The sequence below is a fragment of the Peromyscus eremicus genome, chromosome 8a (assembly GCF_949786415.1).
Source record: "Peromyscus eremicus chromosome 8a, PerEre_H2_v1, whole genome shotgun sequence".
In the NCBI taxonomy this organism is placed as follows: Eukaryota; Metazoa; Chordata; class Mammalia; order Rodentia; family Cricetidae; genus Peromyscus; species Peromyscus eremicus.
The window spans coordinates 45,475,457-45,500,635 of record NC_081423.1 but is presented as its reverse complement, the minus strand read 5'-3'; the positions used below and the strand labels follow the sequence as shown (position 1 = coordinate 45,500,635).

The window sequence follows — 25,179 nt, the reverse complement described above, 5'->3', positions numbered from 1 at the left end:
GTATATTCTTTGGGTAGTGTGGAGAGCCAGTGATTATCCATGTCCCTGTTGAATGCCGGTGAGTTTTTTTTAGGATCAAGTGGGAAGCAGTCAGCTTTAATGTCCATTATCTTTCTAGACTCACTAGGGAAACTGTATTGATACTCCGTGCTGTGGGCATCATGCTTAGAACAGGAAATGTGTAAGGCGTAGTTTTTAATACCTGATTTAAACTAGGTCTTAGTCTTTAATGGGTATGGTAGAAGGACATTCCTAGTCATCTCAAATCCCCATGGAATTCTGCTGACTGAGTCAACAACTACCAGAAAAGCTGAACTATGTTAAGCACTAAACAGACGAACAGAAGCACAACACTTGAACCTATTATTTCTTCTAGTTAAGGCCTTACCTGTTATTTGTTCTCAGGTTGGGGCAGAGAATCCTGGGAATGCTGACATAATAATTTTAACAAATCCTGACTTTTTCATTTAGATTTCCATCTTAAAGCCTAAATTTAATTTGAAAGCCTTCTGGTAAACTCAGATATGACAGTCCATTGTAAAGTAATTGAAATGTTTGTACTTCCCTTTGATGGTAATAATCTTCTACTTCATTTGGAGGTTGACTCTTAGATGCAGCCGATGTTAGCTAGTGTTCATGATTATAATGAGTATCTGGCATAAGCCAATGTAAAGGAGAATAGGTTTCTATTGGTGTGGGAGCCCACAGAGGTTTCCTAGTGAGAGCTGAGCTTGCTTTACCAGGAGGGCTGCATAAGGGGATGATTGCACCATGGGCCTGGGTACCAGGTGTTTGGAAGGGTCTACACTTGGTTGTATCTAGCAAGAAGGAGGTCTTTTGCTTTGCCCCTTGGCACTGTTATAAAAAGCCCTTTTGAATGAAGTTCTGGGCCAATGGATAAGGATCCAGGCCCTCCCGAGGCTATCCTGTGTATCTGTTTCTCTCACCTCTATCCTTCTATCTAAATCTCTTATCCCTCACTCCTCAAGGGTACCCAGGTAAAGGTGGGAGCTGGTCCCCCACATATTGGCTAGCAGTTTCAGAGGTTTCCATCCATAGTCCCTGGGCCCTGTTGTACTGGCCTATGCCAGCATAGTATGTTACAACATACCATATCAGGAACAGGAGTCTGAGAAGGCCTCTTCACCCAACAGCCAGAAAGCAAAGACAGGAAGGTTAGAATCCCAGTATCTCCTGTAACAGCATGCCCAGAACAACCTAACTCCCTTTAACTATATCCTATCTCCTAAAGGGTCTACCATTTCCCAAATGAACCAGGACATAGCAACCAAGCTTTTAACACATGTGCCTTTGGGGGACATTCAGAATCCAAACTATAGCAAACATTCCTAATAGGAAATGTTTGACTACTTGGTGGTAGAGTGGTTTCTCCAACAAACTGGTCTAATCACACCACAGGCCAATCTTATTTTCCTTTTACGTTTCCTTTGTGTTCCTTTCGACTGTCACCAAGGGTGTTTGTTGTACTGGGCCTCTCACCAACACCCACATGTCTGTGTTCTCCTTCCATCCCGCTGGATGAGAAGGCAGATCTGAACTTGCCTCCTTTCCTGGGACCTCCATCCTGAGCAGCTGAGTCATCCCTTTCACAAGACTCCACTTTATTATTCTCCCCACTCAGATGCTTCTCTCACACCCTCTCTAGGCTCTTCATCTGAGAGCTGCCCTGCTCCTGCCTCCCTGAGCACTCTACCCATTTTCACTCTCTGGGAGCCTAACAGTAGCTTTAGAAATAAATGTCTGTGCTTGCTGTCTAATGCCACGGGTTAAAGGCCCGCAGTAAAATGCACACAGGCTTTTCTCTTCACTTCTTTTTAACCCCTGCAGGCTGAGACCTGTGCATCACATGGGAATAAGAGGCTGTGTGGAGGGGTGAATTAGGCTGAAGCTCTTCCGCTGTCTAAAGTCCTACAAAGCTGAAGCGAAGAGTTTGCACACTGCGGAAAGAAAACTTGCGTTCCCCTTTCGTACAAACTCAAGGGCAGGTCTCCACAATGGTATTCAGCAGCAGCTCTCACACAGGGGATGGACTGTCAGGACGTTGTACCAGGAGCAAACCTTCTAACACTGTCCGGCCTTTTCTTCCCAGGTGCTTGGGAGTTCTGGCAAAACATACACATGCCTGGCTTCCTGTCACTACTGCTCATGCCCAGCATTTGCCTTCTCAGTGTTACGGAAGGGTGACAGTCTGCTGGTAAGAATGGGCTCCTGCACACAAGTTGGGAGAGAACAGGCTAGCCTCATTTCATGCCTTAAGTGCCACATACATTTTTTGGGGGGGGAGGTTTACACAGAATGGGTATTTCCCTCAGTGTTGGAGAAATTGTGGTTTGCTGTCCTTGTCTTAGTCACCTCTTGGATTTAGCCTCCTGAAATGCAATGTCATTTTTGGTACTTTGTCAGTTTCCTGGTTTTTATTTAAAAGGTTGTAGAGGAGGTTGTGGGGACAGTAAGGCAATCTTGGAAATGAGTACTGGGGGAGAGGATGGTTCAGTAGAGAGAGAAGTAAACAAAAGATGCTCACACACCATCTCCCTGGTTGTAAAGATGGCCTCACATTCATCCTCAAATGGGGCAGGAACACCTCCATTTACACCTTTACGTCTTTGTGAGTCCATCAGAGTTCAGAGCATTAAGTAAGGACAGCACATGTCTACACATTGTTTATTCCAAAGGGAAAGAAATGCACTACCCTCCTCTAAGAGAAGGTGGTTAGTCCTTAGTCTTGCCAAAGTAGAGAACAATAGAGTCCACCTCATTCCTTCCTTTTTATTTTTTCAAGATTTTTTGTAATGATTATTTTTTTTGTTTGCATTGGTGTTTTGCCTGCAGGTGTGTCTGTGTCAGGGTGTCAGATCTTGGAGTTATAGACAGTTGTGAGCTGCCATGTGGGTGCTGGAAATTGAACCCTAGTCCTCTGGAAGAGCAGTCAGTACTCTTAGCCACTGAGACATCTCTCAAGCCCCCCTTCTCCCCCCCCCTTTTTTTATGCTCGTAGCAGTTTAAACATCTTGAGAGTTTGGTGCCAAATTGAGCATCTATTCATACATCCCACTAGCCACTAGTGTGGTTTATTTCACCTGTAAAATGACATGCTTGAACCCTGGTCCTCTGAGGATCCAGTGCTGTGTTCTGTGTCATGGGTCTAACGGGTTATCTCCCCACATTTGTGTACATGTGAGAACTCCCTGTGCTCTTTCCCGCCCCAGAAGACAGCAGTGGTTAGAGCTGAGTAGAGGCTCCGCATGCTCATTGTAGTGCAGTGTGAACCTGCTGGGTAGCTATTAGACTGCATGAGCTCACTTGTGAGGGGCACTGCAGAACTGTGCCTAAAGGACTGTCAACCATTGCTGTAACCACACTCTGAAGGCGGGAGGAAACCAGCTGAAGCATGGCAAGGTCTCACTCTCCTCCTTGCATGGGACAGTGAGAGGTCTTGATTAGACTGGCCAATGCCACAGCCCTGGTGAATAACTAGTGGATAGCTGGACATTTCCTGTGTAGAGCAAATGGGAGAAGTGGTGTTACCTGTAGGGATGAGCATGGTGGGGTGGGGCAGCACCAGTCCTCTGCCTGCAGCCTCCTCACTGACCCTTCCCTCCAGCTCTCGTGATCCTGCTTGTTCCTAACAGGTCTGTGTTTTGTATTCCAGTGCAAGCATCTCCTGGCAGTTTATCTCAGTCAGGTTATAAGAAACTGCCAGCAGCTCAGTGTGTCAGACAAGCAACTGACAGACCTATTATTGATGGAGAAGACACAAGAAGCATGAAAGATGCGATGAAAGGAACATCGTCTTTCAAGACAGAAGCCTATCAGGAAATTCGCTCAACATCTCATGGTTCACAAGGCGGAGGAATAAGATACACTTCGGACTTGTTACTGTCACTTCGCCCTCCTAGGCTGCAGGATGAGCTTTGGGTTGGCACTGTAGGCTGCAGAGGGCTCATGTGGGGTTAAGAGCCCTTTATGATCTTAACACGAACCAGCCTCTGAGAGCCCAGGCAAAAGTGTCCCTGGGTACAATTCAGTATTGTTGACTCAAATAAAGCCTGATACCATGTGGTGTCTGCAACTAGATCAGGTTACTAAAGTGTTAGTAACTTTGTAAAGATGGGGTGGTAGAGTAAGAGCATGCTTAAATGAGAAAATTATTCCTCAGTAAAGGACTAGAGCAGACATGTAGCTAAATAGCAGCAGGTCTGAGAAGATGAGGGGTCTTCTGCCAAGCTCACCTGTGCTGGTGTCAGGGCAGCTTACGGGGCTGGACTGGGAGCAATGGTGTGGAGAACAGGGGAGCTGGGTTGCTCTGTGAGCATTTCTAGGCTTCTATAGCAGGATAAGGAACATAACTAAAGCCCGGAAGGAAACTAGATCCTACTAGGAATTTCACATGAGAAAGAAAAACAGATTAGCTACCAGGAACGGTGTTGGAGAGAAGAGACGAGATAGACCCAGAGAGAAGAAAGGACCACTGAGAAGATAACTCTGAAGAGGAAACAGATTGTAGCCAGGAAAAGGACTTGAGAGGTAAAGCCATGACAGCCCAGATGCCAGAGGGTGGGGAATTCCCTGTCTCTCTAAGTACTCACCCTTTAGGACCTGAAGAAGTAGACAAATGGAATAGGTGACTTCACAGCCTAGAGACACCATCCCCCATGCACTGTTGTACCCCAAACACAAACTGTTAGTGAACAGCTGCTGATAAAAAGCCAAATACATGTTGCAGTGTTCTCTGGTTGGCTGAGCATTATGTTGAGTTGTAGCAAAGAAAAATCAAGAGTTCTTTGCTACTTGAGAGACGGACTCCGTATGCGCCTCTTTCAGGGGCCTTCATGGTAAGGTGCAGACAGTGTAGTTGGTACAGCAAGTCAGTGCAGCACCGTGACCGTGCTTTTTACAGTTTTACTTCACTGACTACAACAGACAGATGTTTTTGCTCAGTAAAATTTTCACACTGTGGGCTCCAGTAAATTTTAACTTGGGAGAGAAGCAACCCCAGAACCTAGGTCTAGAAACAGGATTCCAGTCAAGGAGGGACCCTATTTCTCCTACAATTTCTACCTGTAGTTTCCACCTGTAGTATTTTGTGTACATGGAAAATACTGAACTTAAATTGTTTTTTGAATTACAATTCTACTTCAAAACTTAGGAGAATATCATTCCCTAAATTAATACAAAAATACCTGAATTATACTTCAGTTTTCTGGGTTGCTGTCCTGGGGACAAGTATACATTAGTATATATACATTACATTAGTATATATACATTAGTATATATACATTAGTATATATACATTAGTACAGCCAACTGTTTTGTCCATTGCTGTAAGTGAAAAATACTTTATTATAATAGTTCACAGTGCTTCACAGTAAGGTAAGCTTCAGTCATTTTCTACCATGAATGAGGCAGATTCTTAGAAATAAAAACATCTTTGGGAATCAGTTCAAACCACTGCCATCACCCACACAGTAGAGCAGCTGAGGAGATCCACCCATGTATTTGTTAACCTTGGAGGCTACCGATTGCATGTGCATCTTAGCTAGACTTGGGTAACTCCAGGTAAGTACTCAGAAGGGGCAGCTCATCTGCTTGGGAGGTGTAGCTGTCTTTCACAGTGAGAACCAGCCAGTTGTGTCGAGTCCCATTGTTTATTTTAAGCCTTCTTCTCCAAAAGGCCAGAGCCTAGGTCATAGGCCCAGACTGAGAGCAGACTGTGGCCCGGCCTGCCCACTCGCACCTTTGGTGTCTGTCTGGCAGAGAACGTAACTGGAGATGATTCTGTGGAAAGTGTGGCGGAAGTCTCGGTTCCTGTAGGCATATACGATGGGATTGACAACTGAGTTGGCATGTGACAGGAGAATGGCAACATTCATCATCCACTTGGGCTTAGCGTTGGCAAGAGCTGGATGGAAAAGAGTAACACAGTTGATGGCATGCACTGGCAGCCAGCACAGCGCAAAAATGCCTACAATCATAGCCAGTGACTTGGCGGCATGGATCTCTCGCTGCAGAGTGGTCCTGGAGTGGTCCATCGGTTCCATGCGCTGAAGCTGCTCACAGGCCACCATGAAGATTTTGATGTAGATCACCAACATTATGAGCAGTGGAGGAAGGACACACCCAAAGAAATTGAAGTACACCATGTAGCTCATGGGGACGACATTCTCAAAGAGACACCTCACAGGACAGCAGCTCTTATTCATGATTCCATCCCCAAGTTCTGTGCAGTTGCTGGTGACACTGTTTTTACTATTCCAACCCAGGAACGGAGTCAATCCAATGCCAAAGGCAAGGACCCAGAGGACAGCAATGATCCCTCTTGCTCGGGTCCCAGTGACCAAACTTTTATACCTGTTCAAGAGAATATCATCTGTTATTGGTCATGTTACCATATTCCTTAACCAGAACCCAAAGGTCTACCTTGCTGGTGTCCCATGGCCCTTCAGCTCTCCCAGCCTTGAAGGTTCACCCTGGGGGCACCATGGCCATCACATAGCACAGAGTCAGGAGCAGGTGTGGGCAGCTTCGCTGCAGCGGCTCAATAAGACTGTCGTTCTTAGCCAGACACAGCAGCACACACCTTTATCCCAGCACTCAGGAGGCAGAGGCACATAGATCTCTGTGAGTTTAAGGCCAGCCTGGTCTACATAGCAAGGACAGCCAGAGCTACAGAGAAACCCGGTCTTGAAAAACAACAGCCGGGTGGTGGTGGCACAACACCTTTAATCCCAGCACTTGGAAGGCAGAGGCAGGTGGATCTCTGTGAGTTTGAGGCCAGCCTGGGCTACAGAGTGAGTTCCAGGAAAGGCGCAAAGCTACACAGAGAAACCCTGTCTCGAAAAAACAAAAAAAAAAAAAAACAAAAAAAAAAAAAGAAAAACAACAAAAATCCTCATTCTTGACCCAGTACTTGTTTCTGTTTAGTGATGGACAGCCAGTGACAAAGGTCCAGATGTCTTAGAGGCCCTTTTTAATAGGCTCAGTACTGGCTAATTTGGGTTTCTGTAAGGTGCTGTTCGAGTGTTTGAGATATGTCAGTGAACAGACATGTACATGTTCTAATGTTAAAGGACCGACATCCTAAGGGAAGACGTAACAAATAGTGAGGAGATGTGTATATGAAACTTGACTCACAAGCTGACACTAACAAGGGTCCAAGGAGCCCTCTGCACTCGGGTCCTTTGGACTCAGGATCTGTGGCTTTTGACAACAATCACTTCTCTCAACACCAGAAGTTTGCTTTAGAACTGGTTGTGATGGGTGCACACTGATGGTCCTCCAATCAGGAGGCTGAGGCCACAAAGCAAAATCTTATCCCACAGAAGGAAAGTGCCTTCTGCAGACTCTGGGCAGGAGCATTGCTGACTTCTCTGCAGACTGTAGAACAGCAGCTCTGCTAATGCTTCATCTGGAGAGAGCCACCGGCACGAGAGTTGCTGAGACTTGGGACATCAACAGTAATAACTGGTCCTTAGTTTGTCACGTATATTTTCCCTCAACTAGAATGACATCCACTAAGGACAGACCATATCTTGTTGAATTGGTATCCCAGGACCTAGCATGGTGTCCAGTATCTAGTCAGTCCTTTTTTTGGTTTGTTTTTTGTTTTTGTTTGTTTTAGTTTGGTTTTGGTTTTTCGAGACAGGGTTTCTCTGTGTAGCCCTGGCTGTCCTGGAACTCACTCTGTAGACCATGCTGACCCCAAGTTCAGAAATCCACTTGTCTCTGCCTCCCCAGTTCTGGGATTAAAGGTGTGCACCTCCACAGTCCAGCTATAGTCAGTTCTAAAGCACAGCCATTATGAAAACATCCCCATGCGCTACCTGTTAGCAGTAACTTTGTACTAGGAACACTCGGATGCTGTGGCCCGAGCAGGCAGGACAAGTACAGTCTGCAGATGAAGCCAACTGAGACTTGCTTCATGCATAATGACAGTTTGTCTTTGTAGCTTCCTCTCAGCCGTGGGCAGCTCAGTTGCTGGGCCTTTACTGCAGGATGGCCTGCTGAGCTCAGCCGCTCGCTGCATTTTTCTTGGCCAGTGATGAAACCTTTTTAAAAATGTTTCTCCTTGCCAGCGCCTCACCAGCGATGTCAACAGCACAATTAGTCTCTGCAGGGTAACAGAATGCCTCCACAAAGCCAGGCACTCCGGATCCTGTCCGTGAGGAAGCCTGCACCACAGCTCTGCCCTTGACTCAGCCATATTAATTTAGTTCAGCCGAACACAGGCCAGCCTTGGTGCACTGACTGTGTGGGGTAAGCACATCCTAGCACTTCCATTCTCTGGTCAGTGACTGGTAAGGGACAAACGAGGAAAGCTTCAGTATAGGACATCATGGAAGACCTTGCAGTAGAAGCTTATGGATGAGAGGGAGGAGAAACCCGAACAGTGAGAAGATTCCAGGCAAATGGCACTCACCTGGGCTTTCAGACAGTGCCAGCTTACGGGCTGGGGCCGTGGAAGACTTGCAAGGCAAGTAGTGGTACTGTTCATGTTGCAGAAAGCACCTGGCCACAGCAACTGCGTTTTAGGAGTACAAGAGGAGACAGAGAGAGCAGCTAGAAAACTATTTCAAAATTCAAGAAAATGAGCTCTGGGTCCAGGATCTCAGCCCGGATGATGCAATGGAAAAAGAACCAACAGCCCTTAAAGATGGCTTAGATGGAGGATGGTGAAGAATCGGGGTGATGCATGGTTTTCAGGGGTTTTCCCCAGTATCCTAACATCCACTGAAACATGATTAAGGGCTAGAAGTCCAGAGATTAAGGTCCTGGGAAGAGGATGTTAGTTACCTGATGACGGTGATCTATAGAGAAGATGCAGGCTGTTGGGTGTGGCAGCATGCCTGCCATCCTAGCACTTGGGAGGTGGAGGCAGGAAGATCAGGAGTTCGAGGCTAATGTAAGCTATATGAGGCTATCCCCAGCCTCCCCTCCCCCAAAAGAAAGGAGGCTGAGGAAGCAGAAGGATGCAGGGCCTGTGTGAAGGGATGCTGCCTGAGGCAGAAGAAAGGGCAAAAAGGCTGGTTTAGGGCTGGAGAGATGGCTCAGACGTTAAGAGCACCGATTGCTCTTCAAGAGGTCCTGAGTTCAATTCCCAGCACCCACATGGTAGCTTACAACCATCTGTAATAAGATCTGGCAACCTCTTCTGTATATAAAATAAATAAATAAATCTTAAAAAAAAAAAAAAGAACATATCAAATACTTTTAAAAAAAAAGGCTGGATTAAGAGCAAAGGCTGGGGTGGTGGTCACATGGGGCTGTATCTTCTTGAGAACTGTCACTTCACAAAGCTGAGAAAGGGAGAAGCAGCTAGGACACAGGACTTGTCACCTCAGGGAGAGATGAGGAGAGCTTGCCAGGCAGACAGGGAAGTGGCTTTTGGATCTTAATGGTGGTGCCACTTTGTATTTGACAAGGTGCAGGCTGGGAACACGGAAGCGGGAGCTGAGAAGGAAGGAGAGGAACTCTGAGGAAGTGAAGGGACAGACTGGAGCACTGGAAAACAGATATTTACGCTGCAATTCATAACAGTAGCAAAATTACAGCTATGAAGTAGCAATGAAAATAACTTTATGGTTGGGGGTCACCACCACATGAGGAAATAAATGTATTAAAGGGTCACAGCCTTAGGAAGGTTGAGAACCACTGCCCTAGGGCAAGAGAGCTGCAGCCTCTTCACTTAGAGGCACAACTAGCCCCATGACAGCAAACCCCAGCCTTCACAGACATGCACCTGGACCTAAGTACAGGAAGGAGAAAAGGCAGGTGTCCCTGTGCTGGATGGACACTGGAGGGGCTGACCCCTGGGGACCCTAACACCTGAAAGTTCTGGTCCCCTCCCTTGTGTTCCGTTCTCTCCCCAGCCCCCATTATTTGCAGCAGGAGCTACACTTGGTTCCCTGTGCACCAAGGGTTCTCAGAAAATCCTCAAGTACGTGTTTGTGGCCATGTTCACAAAATATTCCCGAGAGGCCACATCCTTCCATTTTCTGGTCCTGTGCCAATCAGTGTTCTGCCATGGAGGGCACCAAACGCCATGGTGAGACCAGGACGCCTACCCCAAGAACATGACAGACAGAGGACAGGCAGTGAGGAGTAAATGCAGGCAGCCTCATTCCAATCAAGGCAGGAACAAGTCCAGCCTGTGTAGTCCACATTAAAGGGTTGTCCTGGGAAAGCACAAACTCTGGCAAATGGTTGTAACTATATCCAGATCCTCCTTATAAAGCTCATTAGCTAAGGGGATTGGTAGAAACAGTCACACAGAAGACTCAACAATAAGCAGTGTGATTGCTGATTACATAAGGAAGGGACTGAGGGGCTGGCCAAGGGCTGCATAACAAGTGCTGACCTACCGGAACAGGGTTCTGCAGCTCAAACCAGACCACCTTCCAGCTCTCAGGAGGCTTCCTGTTCCGAGGCCCTGGGCAGTGACATAGTCCAGCCAGTGCAGCCTGAGCCCTCTCCTAAACTGTGGCTCTGGAGCCCACCTCCCAGCCGCAGCTGTGATTCACAACACAGATTTACAGGGCTGGGGAGCTAGGATGGACTCAGCAGGCACCTATCATGAATGAGGCCCCATGTTCCATCCTGAGCCCCGCAACAGAGCACTTCGTAAATGCACACTGCTAAGTGAATACATGCTGAGACCTATCACGGCTTCTGAGCTGTTGAGGGCTCGCTCTTCATAGTTAGTCTTGCCTACAAGCTCCACTCTCCAGTAAATAACAGACATTTCTGTTGGAAGACAGTATATATCTTTTTGTTTGTTTGTTTTTTGAGACAAAATCTCATTTTTGTCCAGGCTGTCCTGGAATTCTCAGGTCAGCCTCAAACCTAGGGGTTTTTTGTTTTTGTTTTTGTTTTTTTGGTTTTGGTTTTGTTGTTGTTGTTTGTTTGTTTTTTGTTGTTTGTTTGTTTTTTTTTGCCTCAACCTCCTGAATGCATGCTGGAAATAAGATGTGAGCCACCAAGCTTGCTGATAAGTACATACATACTTAGAAAGCTTCTGTTCTCTTAATCTACACACACACAAAAACAGGACAAAGGTGAAAAAATGGGTTAGGGCATACCACTCAGACCACAATTTTGTAGCTAGAGTACTCTCAAAATTATTAGGGCCAACTGTGCCCACAGTCCAGCGGGCCTAGCAGCTGCCAGAGGGCATATTTTAAAAACATCAAAAAGGTTGAATGGGGATCCCGGCCAAACATTTATCAGAGAGATACGGTACAGCTGGAAGAAGGTCTCTGAACCAGGGCACTGTAGCTGTGCTGGGCATGGAAGCAGACTGGGGTTTAAAAGGTGGGGTGCAGCTTTCCAAGGAAGGGGTGCCAGGCACAAGCAGTTTGTATCCTCATCATCCCTGAAAGCCCACTGGGCCCCTCCTGCACGGCAGTCAAGCCTTTTCCTTTCTTGCAGAGGAGTGTACCACCACACACATACACACACACACACACACACACACACACACACACACGTCCCCCTGCTCTGCCCAGGCACAGTCATGTATGGAGCAAACATCCTGCTCCCACTCGCCCATCACACATGAATTAATTCACGGACAGGGATTTACATGGAAGCAGAGAAATTCACACTGAAGTACACCACTGTGTTCCTTGGCACCCCGGTATTGCCCAGATTACCCCCACCTAGGTACCCACATGTCACTGGACATTCTCTGTCCCTCCCAACTGAACAGGCTCCTCAAAAGTAGAGACGAGCCTGTTCCCTATTCCATCCACGGCCAGCACTGTACCCAGAAACAAATGCCAAAGAACCTGGCTTATAAAAAGAGACCTGAACACCACCAGCTTGATCACATAAGTGGACTTGACATCCACTTGTAGCTGTACTTGGGGTCTGTGACAAGGGGGTAAAGGGTAACTTACATCGATTAAGAACAACTCATTTCTGAAACCAGAGACCGCTGGTGTGTGTGTGTGTGTGTGTGTGTGTGTGTGTGTGTGTGTGTGTGATATACACATACACAGAGCATACATACATATCTGTGTGTTGTTTTGGCTTTTTTGGTTGGTTGTTTTTTTTTGGTTTTTGTTTTTTTGGTTTTTTTTTTTTTGTTGTTGTTGTTGTTTTGTCAACTTGACACAAGCTAGAGTCATCTAGAAAGAGGAAACCTCAATTGAGAAAATGCCTCCAACATATTGGCCCTGTAGGCAAGTCTGTGGGGTGTTTTCTTAATCAATGATAGATATGGGAGGGTCAGATCAATGTGGATGGTGCCACCCCTAGGCAGGTGGTCCGGGGTATATAAGCAGGCTGAGCAAGCTAGTAAGCAGTGTTCCTCCCTGGTCTCTGCTTCAGTTCCTGCCTCCAGGTTCCTCTCCTGGCTTCCCTCAGTGATGGGCTGTATAGAGGCTGGGAGACGACTAAACCTTTTCCTGGCTATACAGAGAAACCCTGTCTGGAAAAAGAAAGAAAGAAAGAAAGAAAGAAAGAAAGAAAGAAAGAAAGAAAGAAAGAAAGAAAGAAAGAAAGAAAGAAAGAGAGAGAGAAAGAAAGAAAAGAAAGAAAGAAAGAAAATAAAAGGAAATGAAAGGAAAAGAAGGAAAGAAGGAGGAAAAGGAAGGGAGGAAGGAAGGAGAGAGACAAAGAAGGAAACCCTTTCCTCCTCAGGTTGGTTTGGGTCACAGTTCTTGTTACAGCAATAGGAAGCAAACTAAGACAACTGGCACATTTGAGGTAAGTAACATCTGAACATTTGTGCCTGGAGGGAAGGCTGATGTCTGTAGATGGAGTTTCTCTGTGTCTCAGCAGCCACTCCCAAATAACCACTCAGAGTTATTATTAATTATAAACGCTCAGTCGATAGCTTAGGCTTGTTACTAGCTCACTCTTACATTTTAAATTAACCCATATTTCTTATCTACCCTCTGCCATGTGGTGGTGCCTTCTTTCAACACAGCATCTTGCTTCCCTCTGCATCTCCCAGGACTCTGCCCTTCTTCTTCCCAGCATTCTCTCTGCCCTGAAAATCCTGCCTAGCTATTGGCCAATCAGCTCTTTATTAAAAATGAGAGCAAAACATTTTCAGTGTATAGAAAGATTATTTCACAGTAGATGTCAGTCTGACATCACCCAGGAGCCTGCATCTGAAAAGAGAGGTCCCAGAGAAAGCCACACGGTCAACCGGAAGACCCGGACAGTAAAGAGCCTGAAGCCAGAGATGGACCCAGATCCAGTTAGTGAGCCAGGCTATAGTGCTAATGACTTCTGGAAATGCCAAAGAGAGGAGAGACTCTGTTTTCTGGAACAGCATCAATCAGTCCCCATCACTCAATTCCCTCAGCTTCTCCCATAAACCTCTCAGGACATTCCATATAGAATCCTGAGCTACTGGCAACAAGCCAGTCCACCCACAGACTAGCTGACAGCTTAACAAGCTACAAATAGCAAAGAAAAATAGCTGCAAAGTTACAGAGAGCGGCCAAGAAACCCTGGGGACTCACGGGAGACAGTCACTGTAGGAGATACAGTGAGGAAGAACCGGCAGGGAAGTGGGGTGACATTCCAGCAGGGGACACATGCGCAGAGGCCTCAGCACATTAAGTTCCAAGAGGTGAGGGGTCCTGGAAGCCAGGGCAGACACACAGGGAGGGGGCATGGGAGACAGAGCGCTGAGCAGACACAGGCTCCAGGGCAGAGTGAGCAGGGCCAGATTCAGCTACGGTGTGGAAATCAACAATGCAAACAGATGCCGTGCAGAGAGTCACTTTGGGAAGTCTGTGGCTGGTGGGCCTGAAGCTGCAAACCAAAGACAGGGCATTGGCAGGTAGAAGGGAGGCGTGTCGGGCAAGAACCTCCATATGGTAGGAGACAGGGCAGTACTGGGCTCCAACAAAGCAGGAGGGGCTGCACCCCAACAGTGAAGGACCAGTGAGCGCCAGCCTCTCTACAGTTCACACCCAACTACAGTTCCTAGCCTGCAGGTCCAACCTAGGCCTGGAACACACCTGGGCCACGAGCTCCCCAACACTTCCACCTACCCCCTAATTTTCAGAGCAGACCACACTGGTGCCCAGAAACCTGGGAGCTGGCCTGGGCTTCGACCACCACCATCTGCCCATGTCACCAAGCCACTTTGAACCCGTCTCCTGCATTCCCATCTTCAGCTACAGGCACGCCACTTAACATTGCCCATTAGATCTACCAGTCCTTCTAAATGACTCCCCAGTCTACGGTGACAGCGCCCACATTTCCGTTCCGCCTACTGCCAACCTGAGTCACTAACTGGATCTGGGTCCATCTCTGGCTTCAGGCTCTTTACTGTCCAGGTCTCCTGGTTGGCTTTACTTGGGACCTCCCTTTTCAAACTGTCAGGCTCCTGGGTAATGTCAGGCAGACATCAGCCTTCCCTCCAGGGACAAACGTTCAGATGTCACTTATCTCAAATACGCCATCTCCATGGCCTCTGCCACAATCACACTTCCTTTCTTCCTCGCCTGGATGACACCTGGCTTTCCTACATAATCTTGTCCCTTCCAGTCCATCCAGCTGTCCATCAGAGTGGCTTTAAAATGAAGATCTATCATCATGAAATTCCTGATTTAAATTCTACACTTGAGAGGCTGGAGAGATGACTCAGCAGTTGAGACCACTGACTGCTTCTGCAGAGGACCCTGGTTCGATTCCCAGCACCCACATGGAAGCTCACAATCTCAGTCCCAGGGGATCCAACAACCTCTCCTAGATTCGGCAGGCATCAGGCACGCACGTGGTGCACAGACACACATGCAGGCAAAGCACACATACACATAAAATTAAAATAAAATAGTTTTAAAAATTAAAAAAAAAAATCTACGTTTCAACCAGCTCTGGTAGTGCACATCTGTAATCCCAGCACTGTATGGTAGTGCACATCTGTAATCCCAGCACTGTATGGTAGTGCACATCTGTAATCCCAGCACTGGAAGGCAGCGCCATTGGCTGGGTGCTTACCCAGCATCATGAAGCCCAACACCTCATAAACCAGGAGTGGTGTCACGCACCTGTAATTCCTGCACTCAGGAGCAGGAGGAAGTGAAAGGTGAGCCCAGGCTAGCCTGCACTATAAGACACTGTCTCTAAAGAAATCAGTAAATAATTCCACATTGGCGTGTGTGTCTCACCTAGTTATCTGGTCTCACAAAATCACAGTTAACTGACAGTAAGACACAAAAGTAAACTCATAATCATATTGAAACCAGAGTGGAGGGTATCAGAAAACGAGGAGCTTCGGTGAGTTTCTAGGGAAAGGAGGCAGGCAAGGTCATCACAGTGGACCCTGGAATCCTCAATTGGAAATGCAGATGGTGGGGGTGGGAGGCTCCAGCTTAATAACCAGCAGGGATTGGAAAGCCGGAGTGACAGCCTGTGCACCCACTTCCTGGGCTGCCTGGTCTCCTAGGTGCTGTGGCCTCTGCTCCTTCCTTCTCTCCCTACCCTGCCTGGAGCTGGAGATCCAGTTGATGGAGGATGGGGTGGAAACATTTTGACTATGTCCACTCTTCCATGTGAAAGAATCCAAACCCACCAAATCCAAAAACCTTTCTAAAAGCAAATTCTAGGCAAGCATAGCGGCATATGTGTAAAGTACAGCCACTTGGGAGGTGGGGACAAGAGGATCGGGAGTTCGAGGACAGCCTGGGCTATGTGAGCCATCCTGTTTCAAAATAAATAAATCAAGGAAAAGTTCCAAAAATGTAACTTTATGAGACAGTGTCAGGTTTGTTAGCAAGCCTAGTGACGTGGGTTCAGGCTCTGGGATCCATGTGGTAGAAGAGAACCAACTCCTGCAAGTTGACCTTGGCCCTCCATGTGCACACCGTGGCATGTATACACACACAAATAAGTACATGTAAAACAAGATGGTGGCACACCACCGAGTGCCAGTGGGAGCCAGTAGGAGGAAGTCCGGTGACAAACTGGATCTGGAGGGTTGCCCCAGCAGAAGGGCTGGCACTGGTCAAAGAAGGGAGTATGTTTGCTCTCCTTTCAGGGCCCTTCTGGGTGTTGACTTCTATGCCACCCTCAATACACACACACCTCCTAGGTCCGTTAGTGACCCACCTTTAGGACGAGATCTGAGCCCCCCCAGGAAGCCTCCAGGCCCTCTGTGACCTGCCCGCTCCAGCCCTACTGCTCTGCCTGCCCAGCCCACCCTCTGTGCCTAATGCAAGCACCAGGACTCCTACCCCCTGCTCCTTTGCATAGGCTCCACGCACAGCCCAATGCCCTTCCTTCCCATGAGCCCCACGCACACGCCTCAAGCATGAAGCCTCTAGAGAAGTATTACACCCCTTCAGCCAAACTGTTCTCAACTTTGACTGTCTGAAGAGGCCCACTTGTTAGCTGTCATTGAGACTTGCAGCCACTGGCAGGGTCTCCAGCCTGTTGGCCCGAGACAAGAGTGGATCATGGCAACACCGTTAAGGGAGAATGAACACACTCCAGTCAATTCCTGAAGGTTGGTGATGAGTTGGAAGTAGTAGGAAAGGCTGGCCCATAGACCCCTGAACTGAAGAAGAAAGAGAGAAAGATATAATCCCTACAGTCCTTCGGCTGCTGCTGGAGTTCTGAGTGCAGGCATGCTTGGACCAAATGCGGCTTCCTTTTTTAGTCATATTTCTCTTCAGCTCTCACCCAACCTCTCGGTCGCAAGCAACACTTCAGGGCCCATGTCGCAATCTGCTGGTACCCTGTTCATCTGCCATTCATCAAGAGTGTTCTTACAGAACCTTGGTGGTGGTGTTTTTATTCTTTTGCTGTTTGGCTCTTTTTGGGGGCTCACCACCCAGCTCTCAAATAAATCACACACGGAGGCTTATTCTTAATTATAAATGCCCAGCCTTAGCTTGGCTTGTTTCTTGCCAGCTTTTCTTAACTTTAAATTACCCCATCTACCTTTTGCCTCTGGGCTTTTTCCTTTTCTTACTTCTGTATATCTTACTTCCACTCTTACTCTGTGGCTGGCCCTTGATGTCCTCCTCCTTGATCCCTCTTGCTCTTTGTTCTTTTCTCCCAACTTTCTCCTTCTATTTATTCTCTCTGCCTGCCAGCCCCGCCTATCCTTTCTCCTGCCTTGCTATTGGCCGTTCAGCTCTTTATTAGGCCATCAGGTGTTTTAGACAAAGTAACACAGCTTCACAGAGTTAAACAAATGCAACATAAACAAAAGTAACACACCTTAAAATACACCGGGTGTCTGGCTTCTTTCCCTGTTGCTAGCTATTTTCATGCTGTTTGGGCTCCCAGAAAAGCAGGCTCATGTAGCCCAGATGTTCTGTGTGATCCCAGACTAGACAACTGTGGGCCTCATCTTTGAAGTGCCTGCCCCGCAGAGTTCTCAAGACTAGCCAGGAGGAGGCATATAAGGTGTAAACCCGCCCATAGAAAGGGCTTTAATAAAGTGTGGCTGCTGTTCACAAATGGAAAACTCCAGTATACAAGACAACTGAGGGCATGTGTTGAACACCTCTGGGCGGGGACACCCATACTGTCACAGGCCAGATAGAAGTGACACTGAGACAGTCCTGCCAGTGGCTGTGACTTAGGACCCGCAAGGCTGCAGACCTGGTGCATGTGGAAGGAATGCAGACTGTCTTGAGAAAATGTTGTTTCCTTTGTCCTTCTGTCCTTCTGGGGTTCTCTAGAGGAACAGAACTTTTAGAATGAACACACACACATACAGGGATTTATTTATACATATATAAATATTATATATATGTGGTCCAAGAATCGAGTAGTTTGGTTCATGAGGCTGGATGTCTCAGCTGGTCTTCAGTATTTGCTGGAATAATGAAGAAGTAGGCTCTAATGCCAGTGAAGGAATGGACTTACCAGAGAGAGCAAGCAGGCAAAGAGAGAGAGAGCTTCCTTCTTCCATGTCCTTTATATATATAGGCTGCCAGCAGAAGGTGTGGCTAGATTAAAGGTGGATCTTCCCACCTCAATGATTTAATTAAGAAAAAGTCCCTCGCTCTTTCTCTTTTGGTCCCAGGCACTTCGGGAGCTGCTGGTTACCATTCAGACATGGCCAAGTCCAACAACCACGCCACACACAACCAGTCCTGAAAATGTCACAGAAATGGCAGTAAGAAACCCCAGTCACAAAGATGACACGAATCTCTGAAGGCGGTCGACCCCAAGTTCCTGAGGAACAGGCGCTTTGCCAAGAAGCACAAGAAAGGCCTGAGAAGATACAGTTCAACAACGGGAAGGCAGTGGGTGCGCGTGCAGAGGCCGTCAAGGCCCCCGTGAAGCCCAAGGTGGTTAAGCCCAAGCTGCCAAAGGGCCCAGCCGCAAGCTCAGCCGTCTTGCTTTCTTCGCACCCCCCCCCCCCCCCCCCCGAGCTGGGGAAGCGGATTAGAAGCTGCATGGCCAAGGATCACAGGCTCTGCCAACCAAAGCCCAAGGTTCAAATCAAGGCAGAGGCCTCCGCTCCAGCTCAGGCCCAGGCCCAAGCCTCAGCTGCAGCTCAGGCTCCCAAAGGTGCCCAGGCCCCTGTGAAGGCCCCATAGAAAAGGTTATCTGCCAATGTGAAGACAAATGGACTAGTATGACACACCTACACACTATTTGCCGATGATCAGTGGCCTATGTTGCTTTTACAAATAAACTTGAGGCAAGATCTATAAAAAAATAAATAAAGAAAATAAAGAAGGAAAGGAAGGAAGAAGAAAGTCCCTTGCTGGGTGGCAGTGGCGCATGCCTATGGGAGGCAGAGGCAGGGGGATCTCTGTGAGTGCCAAGCCAGCTTGATCTACAGAATTCCGGGACAGTCAGGGCTGCACAGAGAAACCCTGTCTCTAAAAACAGGGGGTGTGGAGGGGGGGAGAGAGGGAGGGAAGGGGGGAGAGAAGAGAAGAGAAGAGAAAAAAGTCCCTCACAGGTATCCCCGCTGCCTGAGTTTGAATTAATTCCAGATGTAGTCAAGTTGACAACCAAGAACAGCCATCACAACCTCCCACCAGTTCATTCTCCAGACAGCCACAGACGGCACCCGTGCTTTTCAGGACAGGATGCAGATGGTGGTTTAAGGTGCAAAACCATTTCCTGGCATGGCTGCCCCTGGGCCATGGTTCTTCCAGACAAGCTCAGTAGCTACAGGCTGTGGCATTCTGGGTGCAGCTCTGCACCCCACTCCATTCAAGCGGGGAGAGAGCCTGTGATGAGCAGAAGGACCTGTCTGCTCTCACCCCTCAGGGGAACTGGACAGCTGGACTGCCTGCCACCCTAACCTCCATCACCCCATGCCTGGACATTGCCATGCACTCCTGATGGCTGGCTGGTTACTTCAGGCCTGGCTTCTCTCGCAGCCTGAGGACAGGCGTTTCAGGTGTCCTCCTGAGTGTGTGGCCTCAGTCCCAGCCTGGTTTTAAGATAGGCTTGAGGAAGTCCCCTACCCAGTCCCACCTGCTGCCTGCCATATTGGCCAAGATCCTGTCAGCAGCAGAGCCATGAGATCAGACAAGAGCCGACGATGGTCCTTGTTGCTGGGTTTAAGGTGGGTGCTCCAGGCCTGGAGATGGAGCAAAGCCCCCTGGGTACTAACAACGGAGGATAAACAAGACAAAGCAACACCCAGTTCTGGGTAACTGGGCCAGCACCTAAAGCAGGAGCCAGGACCTGCAGGCCGCACCCCAGAATCTGTAGCTACCTGCCCTCAGCCAGTGGTACCTGCTGCCTGCCTAGCTTTCCCACCATCCCCAGGCCCTGTACCACCCTATCCTTGTGCAGGCCTGTGAGGGATCTTCTGTATTGGAACAGCTGGGTACGGCGGTGCACTCCTGCAGTGCCCGCTACCCAGGCTTGAGCCCAGGGGTTCCAGAGCAGATTGACACATTAGCCTTTGTTTCTAGAAACAGACGGGCTAGCTCTTCTTCTGTCCTCTTACCAGAGGGCTCTACATCTACAGATCTGCCGTGTTCGGCCCTCCTTCCCGGCCTTTTTTATTTTCCCCTCTGTTCTTAGAACATACATTCTGACCTCCTAGACAGAATATGGTAACACACACACACACACACACACACACACACACACACACACACACACAGTGTGTGGCAGAGAACAGAAGGAAGGACGCTCATGGCCCTTTCATTAATCAGTAGACACATCTCCCTCCAAAACACTGTCCTTCAGCACCTCCAGAAAAACAATCATGTCAGCTCTTCCAGAGAGTCAACCATGGTAAAAGGGGAAACTAAGTCCACTGAGCAAAGGAAGGAAGGCCCCCAGAGCAGCGCAAAAGGGAACAGGATTAGGCTAGGCCAGGAGGAAGTACTCCTGTGGGCGCCAGCCGGAACCAGCCACAGGATGAAGTGAGAGCCAGGGGTTGCTATGAGCAGAGACGTGGCTCACCTCCCACAGCCTCCAGCTTCCACCTCAGCTCTGCTGTGCATATCCCTAGCACAGCCCACTTCAAAAGGTTCCCTGCATGGGAGTCTCCAGCAGTACAGAAGGCAGGACCTGTCTGTCTGTGGACACCCCTCACTCTAAGGGCAAAGGGCACAGCCTAACGTAAGCAGTCTGTTCTTTTCCGAATGAGCACAAAAGGATCATGTTTATGCCTAGCACCGCCTCTAGGCTCCCTTTCTCAGGCTACATCACTCCTTCATGTTAGTGAAAATCAAGACTCGTCCACGAGAGCCAGGGCTCCTAGAGCATGACACCGTCAGAGCCATGGAGTTGCTCAGGTAAGAGATGTGCTGATCGAAGCATTCCATGCTCACACCCTGGGCATCACCTGCTTGACTTCCTGAAAGAGAGACACCACCTCTTCAACAGGATATTGAAGAAAAAAAACAAAAGGATTTGGTTTATTTTATTTTATATTTTTAAGTGTGTGTGCCCAATTGTAGGTATCTGAAGAGGCCAGAAGAGGGTGTTGAATCCCCCAGAGCTAAAAGTACAGGTAGTTGTAAGCCAACCTGATGTGGGTTGATGGGAATTGAACCCTGGTCCTCTGGAAGAGCAGTCTTAATCCCTCACCACTTTTTTTTTTTTGAGACGGGGTCTCCCACTGTATCTCAGGCTGGTTTGGGACTAGAACTCACTATGTAACCCCAAGCTAGCCTCAAACTGGTGATTATCTTCCTGCCTGGGGCTCCTGAATGCTGAGATTATATGCCTAGCCGGCACCTGGCTCCTTAGCAGGGTACTTCTGTCTTGATGCCCATCTGTAGCTCCATGGCCCCAAGGAGGGTCTCAGAACCAACTCAGTGTTTGGGGTAACTCAGACCCAGCCTGTGACAAACAAGAGAAGCCAAGTTTCAAAAAATATTTATATTTTGATATAAATAGCAGACCCAGGGTAGATATTAATGTTGGAGACATTTATACACCCTACCCCACAGACTCTGATTCAGCAGGACCCAAGTGGGTCCTGTAATCTGCATTTTTTTTTTTTTTTTCAGACAAGGGTCTTGCTGTTGCCCAAATTAACCCTGAACTCCTGGGCTCCAGCAATTCCCCTGCCTCAGCCTTCCTGAGTAGCTTCAACTACAGCCATGTTGCCACAGAGCTCAGCTCAAAGTAACCTACATTCCCTGTTCCCATAGGGTTGTGTTTTGAACTGCTGAGGGCAGGAGGCCCACCACGCACACACACACACACACACACACACACACACACACACACACACACACACACACACCACTTCTCAGGAGGGCTCAGGGAAGGGTGAGAACCTGGTATGCGTCTCAACCTCCCACAGTGCGAGCTGGTGTCGAAGCTGGTTAGACACTCCTATCTGCCTGGTGTGGATGGGATACTGCTGTGCAGCTTTCCAGACCCCTGCGGACAGGCCGGCGTGCGCAGTGGAGCACATCTGGCTCCTCATGGACTGGTCTCCCTCCCTTCACCTCCCACTGGCCCCTCACCCTTGCAAATGCAAAGGAGAAGTAAAGAGTCTGTGATTCACATCTGTTTCCCCTTAAGACACCCACACCCATTTTCTTCAAGACCCGCCCAGCACAACCCAGGACAAGAACTAACAGATTTAAACATTTATGGAACTTCCTGCTCCGGTCACGTGGCACAAGAGATCCTTGAGTGGGTCCTGGGGGAGCTGCCCTGTATTTGGGGCTCTGCCAGGGGCAAGCCCAAAGGGCTTCCCCTAGATAGACAACTCAAGCTGGGGGCATGTGACTGCTCTGCTCTATGGGGGGGAAAAAGTTCAAAAAGCCATCAAGTATGGGAGGTAAGAGACAAGAACAGACCCGCAAGAATGGAGAGAAGAGAAGGCTGTGTGGGTCCAGGCTCAGGAATCCCTGGGTTACAGGACACCTGGTGGGATGTGTGAAGCCTCCTAGTCAGATGCCAAGGGCAGTGGGTGTGGAACACACACACACACACACACACACACACACACACACACACACACACACACAAGCAGGGGACCCAAGACATCTACCTACAGGGACCAGGCTCATCACATCTATTACAAGGGCTTGTGGGAGCTTTCTGCTGATCAATTCCACAAATACATTTCTCCTACAAACACCAGCTTACTGCAGACAAGACCCTCCTCTAAAAATAGCAAGAGGGTCTTTTCCATGTTTCTCAATTACTCCTGTGGTACTTGGCCCTGTGAGACAGGTGGACGGGCGGGGAAGGCTCTGAGTTTGAGTCACGGCTCTGCCAGGCATCCCACACGCAGCATCCTGAACAAGACCCTCATCTCCCTGGGCCACACCCCTCACCTACAGGATGCAGGCAACAGCACCTGTCCTCTGGACAGGGTGAGGATTAAAGCATGTACATTTAATTGGAGTTGCCTGTCCCACAGTCGGAACTCAGTGGATTCTTCCCTTTCTCTTCCTACTCTCGTGACTTGGTTTCCTCATCTCAATTCCAAATCTAAAGAGATCCAAAGCTCACCTCAGAAACACTAAAGGGCCCAGGCACACTAACAAGCAACAACAAACTCAACTTTAAATTTATTAGCTACAACTGGGAGCCATGTCCCCTACTAACCGGCTCCCTACCCTGAATCCTGTTTTCTCCGTGTGGAAAAAGGGAGAAAGTGGCTTAGGCGTATTCGGAGAAAGGGCCTCTTCAGGCTGCTGGGCACCGCCGCGGTATACAAATAAGGTTACACAATGGGCTAGAGACTCTAAGGCTGCTTGTCCGTGTTCAGTGAACCAGTAAGTACAGTAGCTCTTTAAAATGTCTGGAAGGCACTGTGGTTATTGCTGTGTAACTGGGACTAATCAACAACGCACTTCAAGAACCACTATGATTTTTTTCAGGCTAGTTTTTCGGTTGGTAACGAGAAGATTGTTTAGGAACATATCTGGGGGAGGCATTTAAGAGTAAGTTCAGAGCGTGCTAAGTCTGAGGTAGCTGGGGCATCACAATAGAGACAGCATGTGAATGGTCTGGGAGTAATCTGAGTCACTACGGAGCTAGTAGGGACCAATGCTCCTAGCGTTCCCCACCAAAGTTAAGCGGCACTTTTTCCTTAGATCTGCCTAGCCGCCTCATTTCGAAGTAGGCACATTCTAAAGCTGGGTCGTTAGTACCGTGTGCCTTACAACAGTAGCAATTCCCAGCGTCCAAAGTTGTCTTGCTCTTAGTTGAAGTTTCTCCCGGCCCATTACGCACAGGACGGTGCCTGGCAGCTGCTCTGATCCCGGTGCGGGGCTAAGAGGACTGGGAAGGTGCATCTTTCTTTCCCCACGAGGGTGGAGATGCAATCACCAAACCTTCCCGAGCTTGAGCTTCCTGAGCCCTTGGCGGGCACTTCGCGGGGCGCGCACTTCCCAGAGTCCCTAAAGGTGTCCTTATTTAGATCCCCTAAGCTGGGAGTGACTGGAGCATCCCTGACGCCTAAGAGGCACCCAGCAGGTGGCCTGTTCTGCCGCTCCAGGAGTGTCTCAACAACCCGCAGTGGAACATGCATCGAGGGAGGTGGCTGGCATCCTCCACGCCAGAACCTCTCCGAGTGCCTAGTGTACTCCTAATCTGGCCCATCTGAGGTCCCAGAAGGTAGAACCGTGGGCCTGGACTGGGTGCCCCTCTGTAGAACTCTAAACCAGCCCGGGATGGAAAGATTTGTCTCACCTGAGCGGGACGAGAATGGCCAGATACCTGTCGACTGCCACAGCCAAGAGACTGAAGATGGAGCTCTGTGTGAGCACCAGCACGAAGCAGGCGAGGAAGAGGCAGCTGTGGAAGTCCGTGCAGAAGCCCAGGCTGATGGTGATGGCGAAGGGGATGGCGAAGAGTCCCACGGCCACGTCGGCCGCCGCCAGAGACACCAGGAAGTAGTTGGTGGGAGTCTGCAAAGCACTTGAGGCGCCCACCGCGGCGCACACCAGCACGTTGCCCGCCACCGCCAGAGCGGCGATGACCAGCTCCAGTGCCACGTACAGCGCGTCCTGCGTCTCCAGCTGCATGGCCGGGCCAGCCGGGCCCGGGGCTTCGTCTACCGGGGCTTCTCGGGTCGCAGGACAGCCACTAAGGCGCCGCCAGGCATGGCCACAGCGCCTAGACCGCGCGTCCGGAGCTGGGTCTAAGCCTCGTAGTCCGTGCGCTCCAGACGGGTGCGGGGGCGTGGTCTTGCCGGGGCGTGGCCTTGCGGGGGCGGCGCCCATTGGCCGCCTGCCAAGAGCCTGCCTTAGTCCCGCCCTTCTACCCGGGTCGGTGCTCTACCCGCTCGTGAGCACCGGGAAGAAAGTATTCCCTAAATTGCCCTAGGGCGGGGGCACACGAAAAACACACCTCAAGGCTTCTCCAACTCCCACTCTGGCGCGAGGTCCTAGCCTTCACCCGGCCCCGATCCCGAGCTGCGAGCCCTGGGCTGACACCCCTGCGGGGCGTGCAGACCCCGCCACACCCGAGCTGTCCCCCAGGTCCGGTCCAGGCGTCCTCTCGGTGCTGCACTCCCCGCGCGGCCCCTAGTCCACCGGTCCCCGAGGCCACCGCTGCCCGCCGGGGGTGCTCGCCTGCTCAGCCCTGCGCTCGCAAACTCACTTGTTCCGCCGCCACTTTCCAGACTCTGCCTCCCTCGCTCCACCCCAGGAAGGGTGCTGAACGCCCACACCTGCGGTGACCGGTCCTTCCTCCCACCTGCAAGAAGCCCCTAGGGCCCTCCGCTGCCTGCTCTCCCCCCTCCCGCCCTCCCCCACCTCGCTCCTGGCGGGCCCTAGC

The 25,179-nt window shown here is 49.4% G+C and overlaps 2 protein-coding genes and 1 pseudogene across 2 annotated transcripts in view; 2 read left to right on the top strand and 1 right to left on the bottom strand.

Moving 5' to 3' along the window:
* The window catches only part of Zswim7 (zinc finger SWIM-type containing 7), a 15,765-nt gene extending 11,667 nt beyond the window's left edge, over nt 1-4,098 (top strand). Inside the window, exons 4-5 of the mRNA XM_059270867.1 lie at nt 2,111-2,215; nt 3,674-4,098. Of these exons, the coding sequence (XP_059126850.1) occupies nt 2,111-2,215; nt 3,674-3,790 (222 nt within the window). The 3' untranslated portion in view covers nt 3,791-4,098. The remainder of the gene's footprint in view (nt 1-2,110; nt 2,216-3,673) is intronic.
* A 1,246-nt stretch (nt 4,099-5,344) lies between these two features.
* Nucleotides 5,345-24,557, bottom strand: Adora2b (adenosine A2b receptor). Its single transcript, XM_059270865.1, has 2 exons — nt 24,091-24,557; nt 5,345-6,372 (listed from the first exon to the last, which is right to left on the bottom strand). The coding sequence occupies exons 1-2, from the start codon at nt 24,423-24,425 to the stop codon at nt 5,709-5,711; spliced, it is 999 nt and encodes a 332-aa protein (XP_059126848.1). The 5' UTR covers nt 24,426-24,557; the 3' UTR covers nt 5,345-5,708.
* Nucleotides 18,058-18,545, top strand: LOC131917197 (large ribosomal subunit protein eL29-like; annotated as a pseudogene).
* Nucleotides 24,558-25,179: the final 622 nt, after the last annotated feature.